Source organism: Anoplopoma fimbria, chromosome 8, assembly GCF_027596085.1.
Source record: "Anoplopoma fimbria isolate UVic2021 breed Golden Eagle Sablefish chromosome 8, Afim_UVic_2022, whole genome shotgun sequence".
NCBI classification, from domain to species: domain Eukaryota; kingdom Metazoa; phylum Chordata; class Actinopteri; order Perciformes; family Anoplopomatidae; genus Anoplopoma; species Anoplopoma fimbria.
In genome coordinates this window covers 26,613,215-26,635,211 of record NC_072456.1, presented here as the reverse complement: position 1 = coordinate 26,635,211, position 21,997 = coordinate 26,613,215, and the positions used below count along the sequence as shown (strand labels likewise).

The following is a 21,997-nucleotide window of genomic DNA, read 5'->3' as shown; positions in this document are numbered from 1 at the left end:
CGTTTGTTTTCAGTTCGTCACACACACTCACACACACACACACACACACACACACACACACACACACACACACACACACACACACACACACACACACACACACACACACACACACACACACACACACACACACACACACACACACACACACACACACGTACGTGCTCAGGTCAGAGTGTGTGTGGGCCAGTTGTTTATTACATAAGCTCCTCTTTATTCAGTTTCTCCTGATTACAGACGGGAGGCTTTGATCCTCTCCAGGCCTTTCATTGCTGTTGGCCTCCTCCTCAGAAGCCTTTTATTAAGACAAACCCAGATCACCCAGTCCGACCTCCTCCTCCTCCTCCTCCTCCTCTCAAACACGTTCATCATCATTCAGTGTGGACTGCATACGTAATTGGCACTTAAAAATCGAGCCCGATCGCACACAGGCAGATGACACTCTCACCTCCTGGCCTGGTCTGAGCCAGCGGAGAATGTAGGTCAGCGCTGATGTCCGCTCTCTCAGCCGGTGCTCTCCCTCTGGGGACTCCTTTTTAGTCATTTCCTTATGAATTTGTAGTCTACTGTTTTGCATTTCTAAAGGAACATGAATGCTTTTCATGAGCATTTAAAGGAGTGATCAGCACACGTCACTCCTGCAGACTGAGTATCCATTTAATGTTCATTGTGTAGGGACAAAAACATTTACGACAATTCTCTAATGTGTTTCACAGCATTCCTGAAGATTCTGGTCATTTTCAATGCTCGTCCTTAAGGGGCCTTTAAAAAAAACCCTTATTTTATCGTCCTATTAGAAACAGCAGACACACTCTTATCTACAGTATATACACATTCTGATAAAGACGTATACATAGAATAAGCAAACCCCTAACCTTACACATGAGTGCATGATAGATTTGATTTTGAAATGTTGATAGTTTTGGTCTTTTTTTTAGTTCACTAGGCAGTTCATTCCATGTTTTAGCTCCTTTTGAAGAAAAAGACGTCTCGCCAGAGGAAGTACTCTGGTACGATACTTTGAGTAGTATTCCTAGAGTAGTATTCCTAGAGTAGTATTCCTAGAGTAGTATTCCTAGAGTAGTATTCCTAGAGTAGTATTCCTAGAGTAGTATTCCTAGAGTAGTATTCCTAGAGTAGTATTCCTAGAGTAGTATTCCTAGAGTAGTATTCCTAGAGTAGTATTCCTAGAGTAGTATTCCTAGAGTAGTATTCCTAGAGTAGTATTCCTAGAGTAGTATTTCTAGAGTAGTATTCCTAGAGTAGTATTCCTAGAGTAGAGTAGTATTCCTAGAGTAGTATTCCTAGAGTAGAGTAGTATTCCTAGAGTAGTATTCCTAGAGTAGTATTCCTAGAGTAGTATTCCTAGAGTAGTATTCCTAGAGTAGTATTCCTAGCGTAGTATTCCTAGAGTAGTATTCCTAGAGTAGTATTCCTAGAGTAGTATTCCTAGTAGTATTCCTAGAGTAGTATTCCTAGAGGAGTATTCCTAGCGGTCAATGCCATGTGAACACTTCCAGGGGGGAGTTTGTCCTGTTAAATGCTTTAACAAGTAATTATGTGATTTAATGTTTAATTGTCATTCTGAAATAAAAAAAATCTAAAATAAACATAAATTTAGTAGTAATTTAAGTATTTATTTATTTTTCCATTTGTATTTATTTACACATTTTTATATTTCATTCATTATAATATATTATATATTTTTTATTTATTTACAAGCCCATCTGAGGCAATTTTGTGATTTTGGGCTATTGAAAATAAATGTGATTAAATGACTGATACCTGATACAGAGTCTATGTTCAGGGCTTTATCCACTCACCTGAGTCCCAGGTTTGTGTGTCGTTACGACCTCTCTGATGAGACGGAGCTCTGACGGCGTGACTCCGCCCACCAGGAAGAGGAGCAGCAGAGGGTTGTCGCTGGGATGTGGACGAGTCACCTGCAGACGGGACGTTGTGATTGGTCAGTTTATATATTTATAATGGGAGACATAAACAAAGACTCACTTACAGATATTATCCTGAAACTTCACCTCGTTGATTACTTACATGAAGACACTCATTTTTAGTTATTACGAGTTTTGTGAAAAGTTATGTTTCAATATGCAAATGAGGCATTATCTTATTAATGACGTGCTAATTTGGATATATGTTACAGAACATAAATCTAAATTTTGGATAAAGCAAGGTTCTAAATTCTGGTTTCATTTTGTAGACATATTGCAGTCAAATGTTTTTACAGAAGGAATTGATATGATATCTCTTCATAAATCAGAAAATACTGTCAACAGACATTAAAAAAAATAAAAAATAAAAATGTTTTAGTAATAAATGTTGTATAAATCAGGCTATGAATGATATCTGAACAAAGCCCTCTGTGTTAACCTTCAGAATATAGAGAGGAATGAAGCTGTAAAGTTTGGTGTATGTAAGAGCTACTGAAGTGGAGATTTATGGATCAGAGTCTGAGAAAAAACTCATTTAGAGAAAACGTCCTTTAAAGATATGTTTAGTTAAATTACATACATGTTGAAGACTCTACAGGTGAATAGGGTAAAAAAAATAACTAATAGATATCAACATGAAACTTCACCAGTTGATTACTGACATTAAGATGATTATTTTTTGTATTACAAGTTTTCTGAAATATTATGTTTAAATATGCAAATGAGGCATTATCTAATGGTAACTTTTGGTGAATTTAGGAGAAATCTACAGACAAAGTAGTAAAATAAATGTTTTCTTTCCACTAGTGTGAAAGAAGACGTGTTATGGAAGATGAACAGACCAGGGCATGAAGAGTAATGTGTTTGCCTGCAGTGTCTCTTATTGATCACTTTGTGACAACAGCCCACTTTCTGTATTGATCATTTGTGTCTTTGATGCTGAACATGTGATGTTGTTCTGATACCTCCGGGTCACTGATCTCTGCGACTCAAAGCCCAACGGATAAACGTTCTCCACCTCGGTGTATTCATGGTTTTCACGTGGACATGTGCATGCAGACACAAGCAAATGTTTCTCAAGTACAGAAGGTTGTTAAATATACATTTTGAGAGCAGGGTAAAGTCTGCTGTTTATGCCTTCGCAGTTGGGAATAAAAGCCGTGCACTATTGGTTGCCGAGCGCCAATCGGGACACATTTGCAGAGTGTGTGTGAATGCTGGCCGAGCAATCAGAGCTGCAGGTGGTGGTGGTGGGGGGGGGGGGTGTTCCTGAGGAGAGAGTGTCTGAACACGTGAAGCCCCAGCAGGCTGAGGCGAAGCATGTCGGGGATGATTCAACATGTGTTAGACAACAGAAAGGAAAATGTGTGAGATGAAATATGGTGTTATAAGTCGTATTTCAACACAGAGACACACTATCTCCATGTGTGTGTGTTGACGGTGTGTGAACCATGTGCACCGCCACATGTTGACACAGGAGGGGGCGGGGCTTATGGACGCGTGTAGAGACGACATGTGAAATGTTTGGCTGCTAGATGAAACGTGGGACTCAACATTTGGCAGGTTTGTTTGAAAATGTTGTAAGAATGTAACCAGACAAGCTGTCGTTTTATGCTTTATGTATTTAATGCTTTATTTATTTAATGCTTTATGCTTTATTTATTTAATGCTTTATTTATTTTATTTTATTTTATGCTGTATATATTTTATGCTTTATATATTTAATGCTTTATTTATTTTATGCTGTATATATTTTATGCTTTATGTATTTAATGCTTTATTTATTTTATGCTGTATGTATTTTATGCTTTATGTATTTTATGCTTTATGTATTTAATGCTTTATTTATTTAATGCTTTATTTATTTTATGCTTTATGTATTTAATGCTTTATTTATTTTATGCTTTATTTATTTTATGCTGTATATATTTTATGCTTTATTTATTTAATGCTTTATTTATTTTATGCTGTACATATTTTATGCTTTATTTATTTAATGCTTTATGTATTTTATGCTTATGTATTTTATGCTTTATTTATTTTATGCTTTGTTTATTTTATGCTTTATGTATTTTATGCTTTATTTATTTTATGCTGTATTTATTTTATGCTGTATTGTGTCCGATCACTCATCCTATTGGCTCATTTTCTTTGAGAAATATTTGATTGACATTAGTTGTATTCAATCGTCGCTTTGTGGGTTGCAATAGCGTATTTATCTAACATTTTTGTTTTTTTGATGCAGATATGAAGCTAAATATATCCTGATGTAATGCGTATACTGGTTTACACTGGTTTCTGCCCAGGGATTTAATTTGTTTAACTGTTTTTTATTGAATTTGTCAAGTTTTTAGTTGTGATTGGGCTGTAAACTGTCAAAACATTATAAGATAAGATAAGATAATCCTTTATTAGTCCCGCAGCGGGGAAATTTGGAATTATGCGACTTGTAATATAGATCCACTGGCTTTCTCAAAGACGCAGCTCACTAAATTTTCTCGATGTAAAATCTTTTGAAAAATCTATCTTCTGGCTATGAGTTGCTTTTGTCTCAGGTAAGACATCCGGCGTACCAGGGGTTCTTAAAGGTCGACTCAAATGAAAATGACCACTTAGACATTTTTGCTAACAGTGAAGTGAGTCCACGTTAGTTTAGATTTTTTGAAGTTGCATGTATACTCAGGTGTTCTGTATATATATATATATATATATATATATATATATATATATATATATATATATATATATATATATATATATATATATATATATATGCGTATATACGTGTATGAATGAATACACAAATACATGAATGAATGAGCTACTGCCACCGTCATGGAATAACAGACATTATCTAATGCTTTATTTATTTTATGCTTTATGTATTTAATGCTTTATTTATTTAATGCTTTATTTATTTAATGCTTTATTTATTTTATGATTATGATTTTTTCTATTTTCATGTCATGCATATAACGCTCACGTGTTAATAAGACACCAAAGATACAGCTGCAGTCGTCAAACAGTCCATTTCATTACAAAATAACAGGCTGTTTCACCGCTCGGTTTTGAACTAAATATTCTGCTTTCTCTCAGTGTGCTTGGCAAATAAAATCTGCAACAAGACAAGTTCCTTTCCTAAAGCACAACTCAAGTTTTTTTCAACATAAATGGATATTTATGAGACACAAACTCACACACACGGACAGTTTGAGCAACAATGTACAAGCTCTCCCTTCCAGACTGAAGGGTCCGGTGTGTTTAATGGTACAAGCTGTACTCTGTGGGTAAAAATAGTGTTTTTATTGGGTTGTTTTACAGCATGAAGGGCGTTCTCCTACAGAACGCTGCAAGTTTTAAAGGTTTATAGATTTAGTCCGTCTGAGTTGGAGGTTTCGTGGGCCAAGTTTCTTAATTTGTGTAAAACCAGGCCACTGTTATAGAACCCCCCCTCCCCTCCCCCCCATGGGTAATCATCTCTTTAAGCAGGCCCAGATGTGGGATAATCAGAGTGTGGATACTCATCTGTTCTGTGGTGGATATGAATTAATAATGAGCCCAAAAACTACATGACTGTTGGAGAAAAATATTAATATAACCTGGTCTTCTTCTGATGCTTTCAAAACAAAATATTTCAAAGACAGAATGATTAAAAAGAATGAATAATTCAAAGAGTTTAAATCCTAACAACGATTTCTTAATCTTTTATTTAAGGTTAACGTTGGGTAAAAATGGATTATTAAGGTTTCTTGTTACAGACTACTGTCCAGCCACTGGCAGTAACTTTCTGTTACTGTGAAGATCGTGCTTCTCAAGTACCTGGTGTCATCTGAGGATTACATCTCGCCTTCAAAATAAATGAGACTCTTTGAAGCAGTTTAATGTTTAGATGCAGTTGCATTTACATTTGTTGAGCAGTTACACTTTTGGAAGTATCTAAAGTTGAACTGAATTGTCTCATTGGCTGTATTTGAGATTGTTCAGTGTTGAATTGTAATGTTACACCTGTAATATGGGAAACCTTTAACGGTCAAGATGATCGGCGCTTTTTACTTTCTGAGCGTTCTGATCCCCCAAAACCAGGCTCAAACTTTAACATATTGCTGCTTAGTTCCCTATAAACTATTAAGTCTGTAAGATTTTGTTCCGTTTCCGAGCTACGCCACTTTTTCAGCATGAAACCAGGCGGCAACCTCCGGTTCTGAAAAGTGAAGCCAATGTGGAAGTATCTTAAAGCTGCATTCTCTCTCCTGTCCAGCAGGGGGCGACTCCTCTGGTTGTATAGAAGTCTATGAGAAAATGACTCTACTTCTCTCTTGATTTATTCCCTCAGTAAACATTGTAAACATGAGTTTATGGTCTCAATCTCTAGTTTCAAGTCTTCTTCAATACAGCATGATGTTCATTTAGTAAATGATGCTCCATTTAGAGTCAAACAGACCATAAAGCAGGGGATGCTTTAGGGCGGGGCTACACACTGATTGACAGGTTGCTGCCTCGGCATTGTTTAGTGTTCGGTTGTACTACAAGACGGTCTAAGGAGCCGGCAAAGCAAAAATTGGGGAATATGTGCAGATATGGACCATGAACACGGCTGTAAAAAAAAATTTCATTGGGTTTGGACCACAGGCGGGGCTATAATAAATAGAAAGACAGTACAATTCTATGGACAGGACACAAGGCTCCATTCATACTGTCCCCCTGGTATCTCATGAACCATGAGGCAAAGAAAGGACAATTATTTTATTTTTGGATTCCCCGTATAAAGAGAGCAGTGGCGTTGGATTTCAGCCCATGCAGCATAAGCGAACTGTGCTTTGTAAAGGGGAAATGAAAATCAGCAGCTGGTGACTCCATGTGGAGACACGTTGCTGTTTGACCCATAAAATGTGATCCTTGTGCAAATGGAGCCCTCATTGTGTTTTCCCTCTCTCCTGACTGCAGTAATTGTATTTTCGTGACACTGGCAGGTTCAGGCGGATCAAAAGTGATGGTTGCTAGAGCGGCTTTTTGAAGGGAAAACACTGTGCGCCGACATGAGACGCTCACTCAGCAAAATTGTCAAATCAGGTCAAGTTCAATGAACGGTTGAAGGCGCTTTATGGTCCACAGTGGGGGGGCGGCTGGCACATGAGCGGTGAAGAGGATGTGATAGAGCTGACCCCGTTACATACAGAATGAGAGAGGGACGTCTGACCTTCATGAACATGCTGAAGCCGGTCTTCAGGAGGTCAGTGAGTCCTCCCGACGTGTGTTCGATGTCGGGACACTCCGGTCGGTCCGGGTGGAAGACTTCCTCCAGGATCTGACGCAGGAACGGACGATAGGTGGCCTGGAGAGAAAACAGAAGACGACACACTAAAATACACTGTTTGTTTCTAAATATAGAAGTGTTATATTTCCACAGAAAACACTCTGGATATGAATATCTGTGTATGAATGTGACCGGCCCGTCGTGGGTGTTAAGAGTTATAAACAGGCGGTGGACCAAACAGGCGGCTGAGTCATGAGTCCCTTTAGGACGCTGCTGCGATTAAGAGCGGAAAAATCCTCAACTGATGAACGCACTTTAGTTTGTTATGAGTTTTCAGAGGCTTAAATCAAATCAAGAATCAACACCTGCTGGTCCGTCATAAACATCGTTCTCCCATAAAGTTTTGAACAATTTGCTTTTTGCTTAGTCGGAGATCTTAGAACACTAAACTGAGATGGTGAACATTGTACCTGCATTGTGAGCATGTTAGCATTTATTTTTTCATTAAGCTCAGCGTGCATGTTGATGATGAAAAACAGTCACAGCTTTCCCAGTGAACACAAACATATTGACACCGTCACATGACAACACCACCTGTTTCACTCCTCCATAGTTATGAGCTGCTCGGCTTTCACAAGAAAAACATTTCAGCACTTTTCTACGTCGTTCTGACGATGAAAAGCAGGAAAACGTTAACGTCTTTGAAGGAGCTGAACTGTAGAACCTCAACTAAAACATGATATAAAATGAAACTTTATTAATCCCAAAGGAAATTCTCGTGCCAGAGTTACCCACACGGCAGTTACTCTCCAGCTCAATGTTCAAATAAAAATGAATAAAACATGGATAAAAACATACAAAACAACCGGGGAAACAGGTCGGTCAGAGTTATGGATGCTGAGAGGGAGTCATAATAAATACTGTGCAACATTCATGGTTTTGCTTTAATTTGAATAACAGGAATCCTTTTTATTTAATAGCTATTAACAATATTTTAAACGTATTTACAGGTTCTCCCTGAGTCTTTACAGGGCTAGGTGCCTGCAACTGTTTGACCTAAAAATATGCATTTTAGCAACAGTTTGGACCCAAAAAGCTTAAAGACAGAACTTGCTATAGTTGAATAATTATTTATTTTACAATAAATAATAGAATAACATTTTAACCCTATATAAACAATAGAGGAATATTAATGAAGTAATCCTGACACCAGTGCAAAATAGAATAGCAATAAAAGTTTGGAGAGGAAAATGGAGTAAAACAATTCTACTAAAATAGAAGTACATTTTGACCCAGAAAATTTAAAACAAGAGTAGAGATAGAAAGTATATTATAAGAAGGAATAGTACCATCAATGCCCGATAGAAACTAAAATAGAAAAGTGATATTGTGCATGATATTGAAATGTTATACTGCATGAAGTGGAAATAAGAACATGATATATATATTATATATATATATATATATATATATATATATGTGTGTGTTTCAGCTGTCCTTCCTGCAGAAAAGGGGGAGGAGTTATGTTTGATTGTTACTGGTAGAAAAGACTTCCTGTGGTTCACCTCGGTGGTCTGATGTGACTTCAGTGTAGTTTATGGACAATGTCTTCTAATGTTCCTAAAAGGTGATCCATGAAGAAAAACCTAACAGTGACTCTGCTTTTCCTTTTCTGCCCGGCTACCCAGAACAGAATTAACCTTTTATAGACCTCTCTGCAAGCTGAACAAGAATTCAAGGTATTTGTTTTTTCCTCCCTGGGAGTGAAGTCGGCTGCTGTCATGGTGAACAATAAAGACCCAGATAAAACTTGGCACAGCCTTTATTTGAGTGCTTTGAATAGCCGGAGTCTTAAAATAGAAAAATATATCTTCCAGTACAGGAGATTGGTGACACATCTGGGCCGCACGCCAGAATGTGAGCCGGTTATGGAACAAAACCTTGGAACATGGAACATCTGGACACTCAGCCAAAACTCCATTAACCATATGCATTACACACACACACACACACACACACACACACACACACACACACACACACACACACACACACACACACACACACACACACACACACACACACACACACACACACACACACACATGTTGTTCAAATGCTAATGCATCCAGGTATCATCCTCTCCTCCTCCAGTCCCAGAGGAGCAGCCATATTAGGCCGGAGGAAATCCTGCAGTCCGCGTTGTTTAAAATAGAGAATTATATAAACTGACATTTGCTTCTGCCGACATCTCTTTAATGCAGGGGTCAGCCTGAGCAGGGAGTAAACAAATTAATGATTCACCCTCCGGTTTAATAACACGCTCATGCACGCACACACACACACACACACACACACACACAAACACACAACAGACCGTGGGCGTAAACATTATGAACCCAGCCCACAGTCACGCACACACACTCCATTTCCATCTGCTAGCCCCAAAAAACTAAATCAATCAGACACCCACATGATGAAAACAATGTTAGAATTAGTCATATGATAATGCCAGAGCTTAAATATCCGTCTGTACACACACACACACACACACACACACACACACACACACACACACACACCCCCACACACACACCCATGTGAGTATCAGTTTCCCCACAGGTTTTCTTGGCGTAGAGGACGATGGACAAATTAATGTTCCAAAACAACACACCGAGCAGAGAACAGAACAGACTGGAATGTCTTTGGAGATAATGTGGTCAGAATTCTAATGATGTTGTACTATGCATCTCATTTAAACCTTTTTCTTTTTTTTTTTGGCAACCCCAGTGACGACAGAAGCTCAAAGCTCCAGGGAAGTCACTGGCCCGGACAATTCTTTTGGGGGGGATTATTCCTTTAAAGGATTGAAATGAGCTGCTCTGTAGAGTCATCATTTGGAATTAGAAATATATGGAAATGGCGTTAACTTTGGGTTTAAATAACTGATGAATTGGTGTTAATTAAGTACAGAAGTTACGATACAAACAAGTCAACATTTGGAATAAAATAACTACGGAAATGGTGTTGACTGAAGTACAGAGGTGACATGACAAATAAGTCAACGTTTAGGTTAAAATAATGGAAGTGGCGTTGCATAAGTATGAACTTTACGTAACAAATAGGTAAACTTTTGGGTCTAAATTGCTCCTGAATTGACGTCACAAATAAGTCAACTTTTAGTTTGGATGTTACGTTAAAAAAATAAGTCAACATTTTGGTTAAAATAACAACGGAAATGGTGTTAACTGAAGTACCGAAGTTGCGTGACAAATAAGTCAACGTTAAGTTTGGACGTAATGTTACAAATATGTAGACATTTTGGTTGAAATAACGGAAGTGGCGTTGGAGTATAGTACGGACTTTACGTAACAAATAAGTCAACTTTTGGGTTTAAATTACTACTGAAGTTACTTAAGTAGGGAAGTTACATCACAAAAAAGTAAATGTTAAGTACGGAAGTTATGAAACATACAAGTCAACATTTCTAATAAAATAACTACGGAAATGGTGAAAACTGAAGTACAAAGGTTACGTGACACTTAAGTCAACATTTAGAAACCTGACATTTTGCCACTGGTACAGTACCAGTCAAAGGTTTGGACACACCTTCTCATTCAACTACTTCTAGATTCTAAGAATCTAAAATATAAAACATATTCTTGTTTGTTTACCACATAATTCCATATGTGTTCCTTCATAGTTTGGATGTCTTCAATATTAATCTACAATGTAGAAACAAAATAAAAATAAAAATAAAGAAAAACCATTGAATGAGAAGGTGTGTCCAAACTTTTGACTGGTACTGTATGTATGTGTGTGGAGAACAGCCTGCTATATTATAAGTAGTAATATTTATAAAAGATAGTATAGACAGTAAGTCGATACCTCATACAGCTTCTGTTCACGTGTGTGTGCACGTTCCCTTTGATAGTTAGTCATAATTCTGAATGCTCCTCATGTGTGGACGTGGATGAATCATTGTCTTGTTACTACAGTTTATGATCGGTTATGAAACTCTCCTCTTGTCTCATTCCTGCTCTTCACAAGATTTAATAGCATGTGTGAATCATCGTTAAGTGTTTCTCAGACAAGCGAGCAATCAACCCCCCCCGCGCCGCCGCCGAGGTCAATACGGAGCTTTAGACTCCAGCTGCTTCCGGCTCCGTCACTCGGCCTTCATCGATGCACTTTTTCCAGGAAGCTCTACGGATTCTCTCAGCAGGACGTGAGCTCAGGAAATGTGCCATTATAATTCTTCTTTACAGTTTACATGTGACGGTAAAGGCAACCGAGTGCTGCTGATCTGATTAATTATGATCGGAAAATATTGGAGAAATTGCGATGTTCTTGTATTCAGATCTAAATACATTTGGTATTGCCTTTTTTTAAATAATGTTTTTTATTGAGCGGGTAAGGCTCTGGGTATTATAGATATATTCCAACACAAGGGATGGGATTTCCGAGTTTGATTTGCTCACCCCCAAATTTCGCCACAATAGTGCAAACCTCTAGTTGCTGTCTTCCAATATATTGTCCTTTCAATACTCAAGTAATATTTCATTAACTTTTTCCATTTTTGGAGAGTAGGTGCTTCCTTATTTTTCCAGTTTTGGAAAAATGTTTATTTTCTCAATATTTTAAAACAGACAAATCGTTGGTGTATCCAGGTTTTTGAAATCCAAATGTTCTCCCAGATGGCATCCCTCCAGTTTTGAGGTTGTAGACAATGAGGAAGTGTCTTAAAAGCTGCATTCTCTCTCCTGTCCACCAGGGGGCGACTCCTCTGGTTGTATAGAAGTCTATGAGAAAATGACTCTACTTCTCTCTTGATTTATTCCCTCAGTAAACATTGTAAACATGAGTTTATGGTCTCAATCTCTAGTTTCAAGTCTTCTTCAATACAGCATGATGTTCATTTAGTAAATGATGCTCCATTTAGAGTCAAACAGACCATAAAGCAGGGGATGCTTTAGGGCGGGGCTACACACTGATTGACAGGTCGACACCAGAGACGTATATGGCGTCTCTACGTCACTCCTCCTCAGTCCTAATATGGTCACTTCCTGTTCAATGGTTGCAAAAAACCAAGATGGCGACGGCCAAATCACCTAACTAGAGGCTTCAAAAACCAATGTGTGACGCACGACGACTTCTGCAACATCTTCTAAACAGTTTGTGTATTCTCCAAAGGTCTTTGGGCAACATTTTAAACATTTGTCTGAGGAGCTGATGTCAAACTAATGCATTTTTCTCTCTACTTTATTTATACTGAATTCAATTTGTGGTAATTTTTAATGTGAGTTGTAAGAGAGTGAGTAAACATTCCTTACATATTTTATATTTTTTGCATTTACCATACCAAGACTATTATTCCATTTATTATATATATATTTTGTAGGAGTTCTTCATTACTCTCATCTTTCTTAAAAATATTGTTAACAGCACTCACTCACTTCTTATTCTTTTTTTTAATTAGAATTTCCTTTAATTGAAAAATCTAATTACGTGGTCAAAGTTACCCAATTTTTAATTCCTGCTGTCTGATGATCTGATTAGTTATGACTGGAATAAACTGTGATTTTTTCCTCTACAGTAGTAAATCCATTTTTGAATGTAAATATAATTGAATGCACCATCTAAATTAACGGTAAAGGCTTAATTATTGAGGATAATGAATGGTATTCAGACAAAACAGTCTTGTTTTAGGCTTGGAAAAAAATAAAATCAGCAAGTTACATGACTCACGTTAAAATGATTACAAAAGTAAAAGGTTTGACATCTTGACCCTCCATCGCTGGAGGAGGGGCTGACGGATTTCTGGTGTTTTCTCAAGAACAGCCGGTAAGCTGGCAGATATCACGCTGCTCCTCTTTATATGAAATCATTTTCATAACGCAGCAGGAACAAGGACACACGGTTCAGTCGTTCACACACACACACACACACACACACACACACACACACACACACACACACACACACACACACACACACACACACACACACACACACACACACACACACACACACACACACACACACACACATATATATGTACAGACACAAACACATTAGGCCTCATGCAGGAGAACACATTTCCTCCTCATTTTTGTTCATATCCACAATTTGTTCTTATTTTGTTCGTTCCCATTGATTTCTTGGATTCACCAATGTTTTCTTTTTACTTTTGCTCTTCTCTTAGGTGAGAGGAAGTGTTACAAGTAGTTGAGAGCACTCTTACCAGAATAAGAAAAAAAACATCTTGTCTGTAAATTGTTTGGTGGCGTAACCTTTTTCATTGTGAGTCACAAGGCAAACAAAAGTAAATATAAATATAGTTTTTAACCATTTATAATGCCAGAAAATCAGCATTTCTAGACCAGAAAACCACGTGTGTCAGTTAGTGTCTTCTAACATTAAACTCTTAAGAAGTTCCAAGTTCCCCAACATTTCTGAACTTTTCAGCACTCACTCACTATCTTGCGTCTTTTCGGTTTCGCCTTGTTTAGCTCATCAGCTGAGGTAAATGTTTTCATCGACTAGTAATCTATTAAGGTCAAGTGTTTGTTCAAAATGGCAGTGACGGCTAATATTTGAACTAAGAAGTTAAATTTAAAGAGGGAACCAATAGCGCTTTATATCAACCCCCGTGGTTCTCCTCCACGCCTCGCTAACGGGAGAGGTTTCAGTTGGTTGCAATCTACAACCTCACCACTAGATGTCCCCACACTGCACCTTTAAAACGGCCAATGGACCAAGATAAAAACATAAAAACATAAAAAAAATGCATGAATATCACATTATTAAATTTACATTATTAAACGTTTGACAGTAATTCTAATGATTGGGGTATTCAAGAAATACAATTAGTCCATTTTTCTCATTTAGATTATAAAAACTCTTGGATGATATTGGTTGTTTACTTTGTTTAAGTTTATTATAAGAACCTTCTTCTTTCAGCCCTTTTTTTTGGTGGCATTACTCCTATTCTTGGGAATGTTCCAGATTATTTGCACACGGCCCAAACCTGCCTTTAAATGGTGATTGGGGGCGTTACCTATGATGATTATAAGCAATCGGCCACGCCCTTCTAATTTATGATCGTCAATGGGGTTTCAGCATTAAGAACGTTTGGTGCATCTGAAGTTGACTTTTCTTTTTTCTCTACACAGAATCTATAAGAGACATTTAGGAGAACGTTGCTGCAAGAACCAATGACATTGAATGCGTTACGATTTAGTTTTTTCCTTCTGAGGCTGCATAGAAAAGTAACTTTAATGTTCTCAGACTGCATTCATGATCTCCATAGAGTTAAAGGAATAGTTTTGGGAACAACGTTTATTCACTTTCCTTATGAGAATAAGATGATTGTGCCATCAATCTTCCCATTTAACTCTCTGCAAACCCAAATGTTCCTTTGAGCATTAATATATATTGCTGAATACAAAATGTAACATATGTGGCTTTAATATTTGAAACGGCACGAAAATGGCTCTATTATTACATCTTAAACATTTCATCTCCTGCTGTTGGATTCCAGCTTATATAAGAAACCTTTAATAATTTAAAAGCCTCAACCATGAACATTATGTAAAGAGAGAAGGCCACAGATGTCCCTGCTGCTGCAAAGCTTCTGTTCAAGCTCACTTCTAGTTTTCCCTGAAGAAAATGATGACGACTTCTACATTACAGTATTCTAAAGTACAAAACAGTGTCTTGGACTTTAATCGAATAACCTTTATGTTCCTGAGCTTTAATTCTCTGAAAGAAAGATACACATTCTGGGTGGAGGCGTTGAAGCTGCACTGTTGACAGTCCTGAAGAAAATGTGAGAGCCTTGAATCCAGACACACATTTCTGATATTTTGCATTTTACATAAGCTTCAGGAAACAGTTTATGAAGAGACTCTAACAGAGAACTGTATGAGCTGTGTGACGCAAAGCTGGAGACGGACAAAGGCAACCAAGGTCACAGGTGCTCTGCTGAATCTGTACCTGAGTTATCACCACAGTGAGATCAAAAATATGAAAATAAAACAGTTTGGAAACCAGCTGTGTGTTAGGAACAATGATAACTAAATATCCTGCTTTTCTTAAGGCTTTTCGACACCGGTGGTCGACGAATGAACCACACAAAAATGCGGTTTACATGCCGATCCTTCATCTCATTAATAGTTCATTCAATTAGCAACATTTTTCTCCACCTCTCTCGTTGCTTAGCTATCTGCGTGAGCTGTAACGCCTCAGAAGGTTAGCAGAAGGCTAATTAGCAACATTTTAGCAGCTCTTGAAAACACCAACGGAACATGCAGGTGTCTCGTAGAAATCTTCAATACATTTTAAAGACATGCTCATCTCGTCATCTGCGAATATTTCACATCAAAACTATTCACAACGACAGTAATGTCAATGTGTGACAGCTGCAACTCAAATAAAAGGTGTGAATGGATGTCAGTCTGTCTGAGGTAAACTGTTGTATTGCCTAATCTACTGTAATATATTTTATTGAGTTTCCTTTTAGTAAAATGCTCTGATTGAATTTGACTGTCCTCTGGTAAATAGTTACAGTTTAGTTGTTTTGGGCTTTTATTGTGAAAGGTAAGAGCTGAAGGACTGGGTCTGGTCGGTGCTGCCTTTTTAAAGGTTGGAAAGAATGTAATAAAGTTTGTTGTCTTGGTTTGGACCAATCCCTCAAGAAGAGCACAAGGTTTTGAATTACATTTTACATAGTGGCCAAGCTGTGGGATTACCACCGTGGAGCCCAAAAACATATTTTCTCATAGACTTATTTTGGAAAAGATACTTCTTTAACTCAGGGAATAACGTATGAACAGCTCTTATTTAAACCATTAGGTCCACGAAGTTGTTAAATGCAATAATTGCTGAATCCAGAGTTATTTATATAATGTAAATGAGAACGAGGATGGACTGAGGGATTGGAGGCGGGGCTAAAGGAAAACCAGGAAACACCATAGTATGGAAGATCCGGGTATTTTCATCCAAATTTTATACTCAGAAGTCAAACTTTTTTTGCTTCATGCACCACTTGGTAGCTTTCATAGGTATAAATGTGACACCACCTACAACATAATATATCCAGTTCTCTTTATACATCCATTGTTCGGACTACGTGTACATTTTGAATATGTCCCTTCTGCACAACGTGATTGGTTGATTGGTTGGTGTATTTGCCGTGCACAGTCTCAGAAAAATAAAAATAAAAAGGTTGTATATATATATATATATATTTTATATATATCGATGTGCAAATTAATCGAACAAAAAAAAGGGGAATATAAAAATGTTGTTGGAGCTGTAATGGTGGCTTGATTTCAACTTTCATCCACTAAAAGTTAACCACCTTGCAACACTTGCAGTGTGTGTGTGTGTGTGTGTGTGTGAGTTTTGATGCTGACAGTGTGTGTGATGTGTGTGTGTGTGTTGTGTGTGTGTGTGTGTGTGTGTTTTGATGCTGACAGTGTGTGTGTGTGTGTGTGTGTGTGTTTTGATGCTGACAGTGTGTGTGTGTGTGTGTGTGTGTGTGTGTGTGTGTGTTTTGATGCTGACAGTGTTTGTGTGTGTGTGTGTGTGTTTGTGCGTCTCAGACCTGGTGAACTCCGTCGCTGGCCGTGTAGACGGAGCGCAGCTGCTTCAGGTGGTCTCTGGTGTGGCTCAAACCTCGGAGGGTCTCGAACATCTCGCTCAAAGCGGTGTGGGCTCGCTCCGTGGTCAGCTCCTCGGGGTTCGCACAACCTGACAACACAAGCAAACTCGTACTAAGTGTGACGCAGCAGATTAAAATAGCTCACTGTAGGGGGACAGGTTGCATAGCAGAATCACATAAAATCAGAAACATCCCACGTTTCTGAGAAGAAAGCAACACATGCAAAAAAACACGTGCATCTGCAAAAAAAAAGGCCTGTAAGATGTAATGACTTATTTTTTTTGTGGGCAATTTTCTCAGCTGGATGTGCGCTGAAACCAATTATCAAGGTAAACGCATGGCAGCGAGAGGACAAGAGCTCCTTTATTCCAGCAGAAAACGCATGCTGTCTAATCAAAAGCTAATGTTCCCTCGCTTTCTAAAGAAGTGTGTAGGGAAGCAAAAGGCCTGCTGTGAAATAAACCCCCAAATGACAGAGCATGAGATAAAGGGAGGAGAAGGCTGTGGAGGGGGTTTGACAGGGACAAGAGTAGAAGAATGTGAAAGTAGGGGAGAGTGAGAGACCGTTAGAAAGAAGACAGAGGACGGCGGCCAAGCGGGCAGTTTTACGGAGACGTTGGTGAAGTAGGCCGACTGGCACCTGCTCTTCCCCCCGGAGCCGCTCAGGAATGTAGCTGCCTTCTGTTCACAAGAAGCTCTGTTGTTCCAGATAGAAAAGCAAACCCAGAAAACTCTGACAGCAAAGCTAACACACACTGGTGACACTGGTGACTCCACCATCAACTTACATAAGATGGTTTTTTTACACAGCGATGTTGCTTTTATGTATTTTATTCATTCTGTGTTCTATGTAGAATATTTCCATAATCCCATGGCAGACTTTAAGCTCCCACTTCCTCCGAGACGCTTTGATCTGGGCGCTGGAATAAGAAGATAAAGCTGCTTTATGTCTTCCTCCTCTCAGGGCTCCTTTGGCCCACATTGTGATATTTATAAAACCTCTATAGACCCCTTTTCTGTGAGTATATATAACATATATACTCACAGAGTACATATATATATTTCTCTCAATTCGTCACTGAGAAAGTAAACATTGACTTTGTCGAAAAGACGGTAACGATGAGCTCCAGAGAGGACGGCTCGCTAGTTAGCTAGCTAGCTCGTCCATCTCCAGAGCTTGCTAGTGAGCTAGCAAGTCTCCGGAGCCCCCGCCTGCTCTCCTCCTGGCAAAGTCGTCTCCTAGCAGCAAGAAGTGAGACCAAGGCACATAAACCTGGCCCAGTGTTGGGCTCATTTTCTATAACCAGTGTAGCAGAAAGCATGGTGGTAATAGACACACTGTTTTTTGCAGTGAAGGAAAGCACGGTGCTTGAGAAAATGACATTAATGAAAAAAATTTAACTGAATTGTCTCATTGGCTGTATTTGAGATTGTTCAGTGTTGAATTGTAATGTTACACCTGTAATATGGGAAACCTTTAACGGTCAAGATGATCGGCGCTTTTTACTTTCTGAGCGTTCTGATCCCCCAAAACCAGGCTCAAACTTTAACATATTGCTGCTTAGTTCCCTATAAACTATTAAGTCTGTAAGATTTTGTTCCGTTTCCGAGCTACGCCACTTTTTCAGCATGAAACCAGGCGGCAACCTCCGGTTCTGAAAAGTGAAGCCAATGTGGAAGTATCTTAAAGCTGCATTCTCTCTCCTGTCCAGCAGGGGGCGACTCCTCTGGTTGTATAGAAGTCTATGAGAAAATGACTCTACTTCTCTCTTGATTTATTCCCTCAGTAAACATTGTAAACATGAGTTTATGGTCTCAATCTCTAGTTTCAAGTCTTCTTCAATACAGCATGATGTTCATTTAGTAAATGATGCTCCATTTAGAGTCAAACAGACCATAAAGCAGGGGATGCTTTAGGGCGGGGCTACACACTGATTGACAGGTCGACACCAGAGACGTATACGCGTCTCTACGTCACTCCTCCGCTTTCAAAATAGGGTAACTTCCGTTTATTGGCTGCAACATGGCGACGGATGCAATCGCCAAACTCGAGGCTTCATGACATCAGTCCACAAACCAATGGGTGACGTCCCCATGACTACTTCCACTTCTTATACACAGTCTATGGATGTAAGGGAAGCTGTTTCACTCCCAATTCTTCCCCTCTGACTGAAATCTGACCTGCATGAGTGCTTCATTTTATTTGGCACATTATATAAGTTGAGGAATAAATCAATGTCAGCACGATTAGATAACGCAGAGCGACCAGCTTGACTTTGTCAAAGCTTTAATCTCTGTTATTTTTATGTTCCTTTTCCTTCCCATATGGACGATATCAATTGGAGCACTGCCGGTCTTTGTTTTGAGTTGCCGTCTGGGGGAAAGTAAAGCGTCTGGTCCCGGCGGTGGAGCTAAACTCTTAGGATAACGCAGATTTGACGGAGCGGAGCGTGAAGACTCAGATGTGGGTCTTATCTTTCCAGACAACCGCAAAGGAGAAATGAATCTTTACAAAACAAAACTACAACTGATGTTTACCGCTAAGCATTTACACGGTCAAAGACAGAATAGACAAAATGCAAATATTCTATAAATTCGGCAGTAAAGCTATATTTAGATTCAGCCCATTTGTGGCAGGAGAGCCCAGGAGTGGGAGTGGTCTGGAAACGTTTTAAGGGTTTAGGTAGGAGGAGGTGTGTGAATCCGTTCGGGTGCTTGCGTGTCTTCAGAGAGGACGCCGGTTGACTTGTTGCCAAAGCATACAGTGCAGACAGGCCCCGGGGGCCCAGGCCCTCATCCAAGGATCCCCAAGGATGTTGATCGTGGTACCGCTAATCTCCCGAGCAGGACCAGGTGCTGATCCGATGAACAGCCACCTTGGCTGTGAGGCTCAACACCTGCGTCTGAATTCATCTCACGTGACGCCACCCACCACATTTACAACACCACACACACACACACACACACACACACACACACACACACACACACACACACACACACACACACACACACACACACACACACACACACACACACACACACACACACACCATTGTCTCATTGAGCTGGATTCCCGGTTTCCTCAAATGAAGTGCATAATAAACCCTTTTTTAATTTAAATGCCACCCGAAACTGGCTTCTAGCATAATTGATTGTCTTGATATGATTACAGCCTCTGTGAAAATGCTGGGAAATGATGTTTAAGTGCATGCCAACTACGTCACGTCGACTTCCCGAAACAACGTGTTTACAAAACGACACAAAAGACCGAGAGATTACAGAGAGAGAGAGAGAGAGAGAGAGAGAGAGAGAGAGAGAGAGAGAGAGAGAGAGAGAGAGTGCAGTTTGGTCGTGATGCAGAGCCCAATAAGAGTCTAGGCAGGAGAGAGTTTGATTGAGAGGGTTTTTCTTAATTAGATCTAACGGAGCCGGAGGTGAGCAATAGCTCCAGACTTAGTGCTGCCATTTAAAAACCAATCTGCATGTGCACACTTATAATAACATTCCGGTAATGTGGTGACTCGTCACTTTTGAGAATAAGAAGATTTTTTTAATATGAATTATGTTGCAGAAGCTTGCATTAACCAAAGACGAGTTCTGTTCACTTGAGCAAAATGCATTCAACAATGTGCAGAAAAGACGAGGTAGATTAATAACTTGTAATCAGTGTTTCTGCTTCTAAAGAATAAAGTGAGACACGCTGTAGTTTCCCAAACGTGAGGGTGAGAGAGCTGAAAAGTGACGCAATCATTTTCTCGTGAAAAGTGCAAAGGCCACAAATAGCCAACTGATTACTGAAGCAAATTACTTCAATTTAGAAGTAAAATAATGAATCAATATCAAAAAGATTGCCAGCTAGATACACATGCCTTAAAAAGGGACATTTAAAATCTATTTTTGAGTAAATATTTTGCAGCCGATTCAAATTGCTTACAGGACATTATTATTATATAATAATATATACAATTTATTTAATAGACCCTTTTAAAAAAACTCAAAGACACCTTACAAAGGGTATAAAAAAAAGAGAGAAATATTTAAAAACATACAAAAAGTATGTAAATAAACACACAGGATTCAACCTTTCATTCTGGGTTTCATTATAATACATTTTTAGTTCCAAATATTTGACTCTTTCCTTTACAATAATTGTATAAAGGTGATATGAGTTTACAATTAATTACAATTACCCTCGGCTCTGAGTTGCATTCTTGGTTTACGGTGTTTGCTCGTTAAACTCATTGACTTCTTTCTTCTTCACTAAAGGTTTTTTGTGTACGCCCTTGTATGCATTTTTGGGGAACACTGCAACGAACAATGAATTAACGAGCATTTACGCCTCTGTGCTGGTAGATCTGTGGTGAACGCCCCATGATGCTTTGCATGAGGAGTGAGTGATGCGTTTGGGGGGAACTATTTTCAACCACAGTTTGAAAAACATTTGGTGCAAATAGAGTATTTAGTGCAGCAGGATGGTGCATGTGACTAGAAATACATTACGGTGCTAATGTTCATGGTAATGATGGGATATATCACCTCATTGAAGTATTTGTACAAGTTTGAAGCTCTTTATGAAATATGTCCTGCGTGGTTTTGGCTTGTTCGTTGATCAATCCATTACTTGTGAGATTTGTTGACATTAAGAAAAATTGCATTAACCTAAAACTAAAGCAAAATATGAAGTATTGAGTCCATTACATCCGTTTTACAGGACGTATGGCCTCTGCTAAAGAACACAGGGAGCATTAAATTAGAAAAACACAGTCTGTTTCCTCAACAACCCTCAAAACACTGAAACAACTCACCACTTATGCCTGACACCACAATCAACCTAAACGCTCCGTACTTATCAGTGGAATGCAGACAACGAGGCTACTTATAAATATCCCGGCTCATTTTGAAATCTGATCAAAAATGATATTGCAGTCGGAGAAAATAAGAAAAGAAATGATGTTATTTTTAGAGAGAGAGAGAGAGAGAGAGAGAGAGAGAGAGAGAGAGAGAGCGCACTGATTATTATACAAAGAGTTCATATCAGGATGTGGAATGCTGGGAAGTAAATCTCTCTGCTACTGAATCTCAGGATGAAAGCAGAGACACAGAATGTGATGAGCTTTCAGAGCC

General features: G+C 38.8%; 1 protein-coding gene across 1 annotated transcript in view; it reads right to left on the bottom strand.

Annotated features, from left to right (window-relative positions):
- The window catches only part of scfd2 (sec1 family domain containing 2), a 109,503-nt gene that overhangs the window by 1,262 nt on the left and 86,244 nt on the right, over positions 1-21,997 (bottom strand). Inside the window, exons 6-8 of the mRNA XM_054602676.1 lie at positions 16,814-16,959; positions 7,147-7,281; positions 1,824-1,943 (exon numbers count right to left, since the gene is read on the bottom strand). Of these exons, the coding sequence (XP_054458651.1) occupies positions 1,824-1,943; positions 7,147-7,281; positions 16,814-16,959 (401 nt within the window). The remainder of the gene's footprint in view (positions 1-1,823; positions 1,944-7,146; positions 7,282-16,813; positions 16,960-21,997) is intronic.